At 34.2% G+C, this 7,663-nt stretch overlaps 1 protein-coding gene across 1 annotated transcript; it reads right to left on the reverse strand.

Moving 5' to 3' along the window:
- Positions 1-1,406: 1,406 nt before the first annotated feature.
- On the reverse strand, positions 1,407-2,237 carry LOC120087892 (histone H2A-like). Its single transcript, XM_039044900.2, has 2 exons — positions 1,932-2,237; positions 1,407-1,847 (listed from the first exon to the last, which is right to left on the reverse strand). Exons 1-2 carry the CDS (start codon positions 2,136-2,138, stop codon positions 1,605-1,607), a joined length of 450 nt encoding a protein of 149 aa, XP_038900828.1. The 5' UTR covers positions 2,139-2,237; the 3' UTR covers positions 1,407-1,604.
- Between the last annotated feature and the right edge of the window lie 5,426 nt (positions 2,238-7,663).

Consider the following 7,663-nt stretch of genomic DNA (forward strand, 5'->3'; position numbering starts at 1 on the left):
GGCATAAGAGGAGATATACTGGAAACAAAGATCAAGCGAAAAATGGTTGAAATGGGGGGATAGGAGCACCTAATGGTTTCATAAGAAGGCATCAATTCGCAGAAATGAAAATCTGATTTCTGGCTTACGAGATGAACAGGGTTGCTGGTCTGAGAATCCTGAAATCATTGAAAGGACCTTTATGTCTTATTTCCAACATTTATTCACCTCAAGCTACCCTAGTGAAGAACAAATAAATGAAGTCCTTGGCTGTTTTGAGCTGAAAGTTGATCGTAGCATGAATGAGAAATTGTTGGCAAAATTCACCAGGGAGGAAGTTGAAAGGGCAGTAAACCAAATGTTTCTTACTAAAGCTCCAGGGCCAGACGCCATAAGACGTGAGTGATTACCGTCCAATCAGTCTTTGCAATGTTTCCTATAAGATTGTGACAAAAGCTCTAGCTAATCGTATGAAGAACATTCTGAATGATGTTATCTCAAAAACCCAATCTACTTTTGTCCCTGATAGAGCCATTACGGAGACAAATGTACAACAATTAAAATAGACCTAAACAAGGCTTATGATCGGATTGAGTGGAGTTTCCTTAAAACTATCATGTTGAAGATGGGCTTCCATACTATTTGGATCAAAAAGATCTTTCAATTGTATTTCATCAACCCGGTTCTCTATCCTCATTAATGGAAAACCTAAAGGCAATATCATCCAAGTGCAAGTGAAGTGGAATATACACACCTATCTTTTGTTCAGCAAATGAATTGGAATGTACATACCTGAAGAAACTACTTGCTATGAAAAAGCCTTCAGTGCAAGTGTTAATCTATCAAAATGAGCTATGATCTTCTTGGGACAAATAGAAGGAACTTCCAAAGCAACATCTTGGGAGTTCAACATGTAGATGATTTGGGCCTATATCTTGATCTTCCATCCTCCTTATCAAGAAAAAGACAGCATGGCAGCTATTGATGGTTGGGAAAAAAAAAAAAAAATCTTTTTTCAATAAGAGGCAAAGGAAGTTGTTATTAAAAGCATTGACCAAACCATTTCAACTTATGGGATGAGTATCTCTTTAAACATCCCAGCCAATTTTTGTGTCCATATAACTAAATTGTTCTCAAGATTCCAGTGGGGATCATGGATTAAATGGGAGACACTTTGCCTGTCGAAATATCTTGGAGGGCCTAAATTAATAAGGCATTTGATAAAAAAAAAGGTGAAAATTAGAACAAGAATGGATGTAGGCGGTATCAAAAATCAAGAATGTATACCAAATCATCAAGCTTGAATCCAATGAAGAGTATTTGGAAGAATCTATGGAATATTCATATCCGAGTCAAAATAAAACACTTTGTTTGGAGAGCTATTAATGATATCCTTCCTACGGTAGAAAATTTGATCGACAAAAGAATTATAGAAGATGAGGATTCCTTGCTTGTAAATTAGTAAAATAGCCATATCGAATACAGTCTTGCATCCCAAATCCCTAATTCTTCGTCTACAGTTACAACCCAAAAGGCCAAAAAAAAAAAAAAAAAAATGGAATGAGACCTCCAAAATACGATCATAAATTACAGATTCATCCAACCCTAACTCTGCAATTCAACCTTCAAGCCGCCTTCGACGGAGACTTCGCACCCTTCGATGGAGATTTCGGCTCTTTCGTAGCCTTATCCGTCTTCTTTGGCAATAGAACCGGGTTGATATTTGGAAGAACGCCGCCGCTAGCAATAGTTACGCCAGCGAGCAACTTTCCGAGTTCTTCATCGTTCCTAATCGCCAATAGAACGTGCCTTGGAATGATCCTGTTCCTCTTGTTGTCTCTCGCCGCGTTTCCGGCTAACTCTAGAACCTGCATATCGCATCCATGGAAGATCAATACAATGACAATTCGAAAGAGCTAGATGAAGAAGAGGAAAAATGACAATTCAGTTACCTCGGCGGCTAAATACTCCATGACTGCGGCTAAGTAGACAGGAGCGCCAGTACCAACACGCCGAGCGTATCTTCCATGCTTCAGATAACGAGCGATACGGCCAACGGGGAACTGTAAACCGGCTCTGACGGAGCGAGAAACTGACTTCTTCTTCTCGCCTCCTCTCCTTCCTCCTGCGCCTTTCTTTGCCTTGCCGCCGGTTTCCATTGAACGCTGATTTGATGCTTAACCGTGAAGAGAACGAAGGTAGCAGTCGCCGAAGAGTTATCAGTGTTAGTTGGGATCAGGCAATGCTGAGATGGATAGTTTCTAAGAGTGGTGGATTTTATACCGTAGTGGGAACCGGCAAATGTGTTGGGAGAACGTGAGCTGTCGGATTGGTATTTGATCGACGGTTGAGAATGATTTATTTTGGCGATCCGTGGCGCTTTTGGATGAACCAATGAGAAGCGAGTATTGAGATTTGAATTCTTTGGCCTTTTTCGGCGAAAATTTCAAATTTCCCGCTATGTTTCCACTTTGGAAAATTTGAGGTCTTTTCATTCATTTCAATTTGTTTGGGTAAATTGGATTGTATCTTACGTACCTTATTTAATAATTAAAAAAAAAATGAATTATAATTAATGTCCCTAAACATTAGGTTTTATGGTTTCAAAAGTTTTAAAAGTACATTTAAACTTTTAAAAATAGTTCAAAAATACGTTTGTTGTTAGTTTTGGATGAAAACCGTTAAAATTTTGTTTAAAAAATACTCTTAACTTAATAAAAGTTCAAAAATACCCCAACCGTTAGTATTTGAATAAAATTGTTAATTCCTCATGACAAAAATGACTTTAGAAATTTTAAAAAAAAAAACGCACTTACTGATCAATTTGTTTGAAATCTTCTTAAGTTCGAAAAGAACCGATTTTAAAATAAATTATATAGAATTCCTTATTTTTTTCATTTAGGTACACTCATATTTTTCTTAATTTTTCTATTCTTATCTTACACTAATTTTCTCAACAACCAAAATAAAGATCAAGATTTTAAGTTAAAACATAAAATACTAATAAATTTCACAAAATTCCAAAACCAAAATCTCCTCTTGAAACATACCAAAACGAAGTTATGATTAATCATTACATATTAATCTTGTTAATATAAAATTTCATTGAGCTAGCAAAGGGATCTTATGGACCTAAAGATTGGAAACTCCAATGATATAGGATTAGTTGCTTAAACTTTTTTAATCCAATGAATCAGTATTCATTAACTACCGATCACTTCATTAAAAACCAATAATTGCACTATGTGCACTGTAGATATATTTTTATGTCCATGATATAACCAATCAACAGAGCGATGATCTTTCGCATATGCTTATAACTACAGCTGGAATTTCGTTTACTCTTACAGTTACATTTAATTCCTTTAAGTTCCATTGATTTCTCTAACCATACAAAATTCATAACCAATTATTAAGGGAGCAATTTATCTACTTCCCCAATAAATGAGATGGAGTGAATTCCATCGTATGTAGTTGTGTTCCCAACTCTCTAATCAGAAAAATTTCTAAAATGTTAAGCTTGTTGAGTCGACTATCATGGTCACTCTCACCCATCAGATCAAAGGATTGTTGTCATAAACAGTAGTTCACAACTCACTTATGATTGAGGCCAAGTCTCCTATGGTCATCCTAGTGAAATACTAGTTTCTTCGAGTAACGGTATTATAAAGAGAAATTAATTATTTTGTGGTTCGGTCTATGTATAAACTCTTTTATACATGATATCCTCACTCACATGTCTTCACGTGAACAATATGATTCATATTGTTTGTAACACTTACATCTCATGTAACAATTACAAAACGGGTCGTATCCGCAGTGTTACCAAGATAAGGCACCCAACATTCATTCATTTACTATAAACCTTTTAGGTTATTGCCTGAACATGAATCACCCAAATGTTAACTACATACTGTTCAAGTGACATCATATAACCTTGAATCTTAGTTTATTGGAATGAATTAATGTTGTTTAAATGTCAAATAAAATACCTCTGATTTTATTATATAAATAAATTGTGTTAACAAAAACTACAAACCACGAGATACACTGCATTTAGAACATCAATCCCAACAATCTCCCACTTCACCAAAGCTAGTGGAATGTATCAACATACAATAAAAGATTAGTGGAAAAGTTAAGTATCAATATACAATACAATAAGCTATGGCATACAATATACCCAATAAAATCTTCCACTTTCCCTAACTTTGGTTCGTCATATCTCGTAGACCCAGACCTTCCAAGTGACCCTCAAATACTTCAGCCACGAGAGTCGTTGTAAATAGATCAGCAATATTGTGCTATGGGCAATCTCTGTGATGATCACATCTCCCCATTACACAATCTATCTAATAAAATGACATAATATTGGAGTTTGTCACAACAACACTATTATCACAATAAAATGTGATGGGCAATAACATATTTGGAACAACTTCTAAATCTGGAAATTTTTTAAGCCAGATGGCTTATTTAGCAGCTACATACTTAGCCTCCATGGTGGAATCCATAATACAACATTGCTTAATGTTGCGGTATATTATAGCTCATCCATTCATAGTGAACATTGATTCTGATGTGGATTTCCTTAAATCCTTATCAGTTTGAAAATCAAAGTCAGTGTATCGATCAAATCATTAGCCTCATACACGAGCATATAGTTTCTCGTTCTCCTAATATACCTGAGAATAACTTTAATTGTCGTCCAATGATCAAATCATGGATTGGATTGATATCTACTGACCACTATCACTACATGACAAATGTCAGGTCTAGTACACAATATGACATATATCAGGTTACCTACTACAAATGCATAAGGAATCCGTCTCATCTCCTTGACTTTTTTAGGATACTGTACCTTAAACACGATAATTTCATGTCTAAAAGGTAACAAACCCTTCTTGGAATTTTGCATCGAATATTTGACAAGCACTTTGTCAATATAGGATGTCCAAGACAAGTCCAGTGATTTGTTCTTTCGATCCCTTATAATTTGGATCCCTATAACAAATTGTGTTTCACCCAAATATTTCATTTATAATTGAGCAACTAGCCATTCTTTAATGGTATTCAGATAACCTATATCATTCCCAATGAGTAGAATATCGTCCACGTATAACACAAGAAAAGCTACTGAATTGTTGATGATCTTCTTGTGAATACAAGGCTAATCGACATTTTGATCAAAGTCATAAGATTTGACTGCAATATAAAACCTTATATTCCAAAATCGAGATGTTTGTTTCAATCTATAAATTGACCGACTAAGCTTGCAAACTTTTTGCTCTTGGCCTTGTTAAATGAATCTATCTGGTTGGGTCATGTAGATGGTTTCGTCAAGATTACCATTCAAAAAGGCAATATTGACATCCATCTGTCATATCTTATAGTCATAATACGTGGCAATGGATAAGAGAATCTATATAGACTTAATCATAGCAGCAGGTGAGAAAGTTTCTTCATAGTCCAATCCTTCAACTTGGGTATAACTCTTTGCTACTAGTCTAGCCTTAAAGGTTTGCATTTACACCCAGATTCCTCTCGTAAATACATTTGCAACCTATGGGTTTTACTCCACCAGGTTGATCTATAAGTTATTAGACAGAATTGGAATGCATGGACTCCATTTCTTGATTCATGGCTTTGATCCTTCCATCTTTGTCAACATCAACCATTGCCTTCTTGTAAGACGATGGATCCTCAACCTTATCATCTAATATAACAGTTTGAGTTTCTATTAAACCTAAATAGCGAGTAGATTGGGTCAATTGTCCCACTATGTCGAAGCTCTTTCGACACTTGAGAAGGATGTGTTTGCCTAGATGAAGCAACATGAACAACTTTTGTTGAAGTTTCAGTAGTTTATTTATAAATATCATTTAATACGATTCGGCTCTTTTGACTTATGTTCTAATATGATTTTCTTTTAGGAAAGTAGTATTTGTTGATACAAATACTTTGCTTTCTTTTCGATCGAATAATAAACCATATATTGTTTCTTTAGAATAACCTATATATAGGCATAATCTTGAACATGGTTCCAATTTCTTTTGATTTGTCACGAGCACATGTGCTGGACATACCCAAATCATGATATGTCGTAAACTACTTTTACGATCTCTCCATAATTCAAAAGGCGTTCTAATAACACTCTTTGATGGAACCTGGTTTAAGAGGTAAGCTACAGTCTCCACTTCATAACCCCAGAACATGATAGGTAAAGAATCATATCTCATCATAGAGTGAACCATGTTCAATAGGATTCTATTTCTCCTTTCTAATACACTATTTTGTTGAGGTGTATCAAGTGTTGAGATGTGATTCCATATTCTATCAAATAATTTTGAAATTCAATATCCGTGTACTCTCCACATCAATTTGATTGAAGCATTTTAATCCTTTTACCAAACAAATTTTCAACTTCAGCCTTATACTCCTTGAAGTTTTCAAGTGTGTCAGGCTTATGTTGCATCAAGTAAACATGCCCATATCTTGAATAATTGTCCGTAAAAGTGACAAAATAGTGTGTATAAGCTCTAAGAGTTCTTTGGCTCTATAACATTTTCCAGTAAAATGTTGTTTTGTCATTTTTCCTTCAGATAAAATTTACATATATATAGAGAATTTTCTTCTAATTCGTTTAGAAGTCCGTTCTTAACCAACCTCTCAATCCTATTGAGGTTAATGTGACTTAGTCTTAGATGCCAAAGATGAGCATTTTCTTTAGGAGAAAATTTTCTTTTCTCAATTTTAGTGGTTGTAGTGTTGAACATTTCAATATTGTGGAGCATTTTCTATACTAATGGTCTTAGTACATATAAGTTGTTTTTATTTGTTGCAGAATAAATATCAATACAATTTTTCGAAATAAACGCTCTATTCCAAATAAAAGATATATTAAAACATTGTTCCAACAAACATGAAACTGAAATCAAATTCACAACATAAACTTCAATTAAAAAAAAACTTCAAACTCTCAACTACAACCGTCGAGACAACCTCTCCTATTCCAACCCATAGAGTCATCTCTCCCTCTGCCGGCTGTCTCTAAGAACTAGCTTCTTGTAATGAAGTACAAACGTGATCAGTGGCTCTTGAATCGAGTATCTAGGTATGGTTATCATTTTCCACTAAACACTGATCATCCATTACTACAAAAACTGTATTACTTGACCTTTTTTGCAGTCAACTATCAGTGTTACTTGACATTTTTAAAAACATCAAGTCTATGTCAAGAATAAGAGAACTTTTTTTACTGGCTAAAAGCGTCAAGCTGTAATTTACTTAATATTTTATAACTATAAAGTATACGACATATTAATTTATTTTAAGTGTCAAGTATCTAAATTCTTGACATTGATTATGAATCAAAGTTTTCATAACTTGATAGTTTTTACTTATCAAATATAATAATATCTTCTTGACACCCCAAAATAGACAACTTAATGAATACTTGACACGTTTTGCTTGTCAAGTTCGTATGTGCTTTTTTTTTTCTTTTTTTAAAAAACGTACTATTAGAAATTACCTAAAATTGCTCCTGTTTTGAGATCCAATATTGAAATAACTTAATTGAAGAGGACAATTATTTATTAACCAAATAAACAAACATCACATATATATGAATAATCTAAGCATCAATCAACCAAAATTTTCAATCAACCTAAGAAAGTTCATA

The sequence above is a fragment of the Benincasa hispida genome, chromosome 10 (genome assembly GCF_027475165.1).
Source record: "Benincasa hispida cultivar pf3 chromosome 10, pf3_genome.v1.1, whole genome shotgun sequence".
Classification (NCBI taxonomy): domain Eukaryota; kingdom Viridiplantae; phylum Streptophyta; class Magnoliopsida; order Cucurbitales; family Cucurbitaceae; genus Benincasa; species Benincasa hispida.

Bases quoted from the DNA above. Each gene is read 5' to 3' on its own strand.
- LOC120087892 (XM_039044900.2), bottom strand. From the start codon at position 2,138: ATGGAAACCGGCGGCAAGGCAAAGAAAGGCGCAGGAGGAAGGAGAGGA. The intron at 1,848-1,931 runs GTAACTGAATTG...TGCGATATGCAG, and splicing joins TGGAGTATTTAGCCGCCGAG to GTTCTAGAGTTAGCCGGAAA.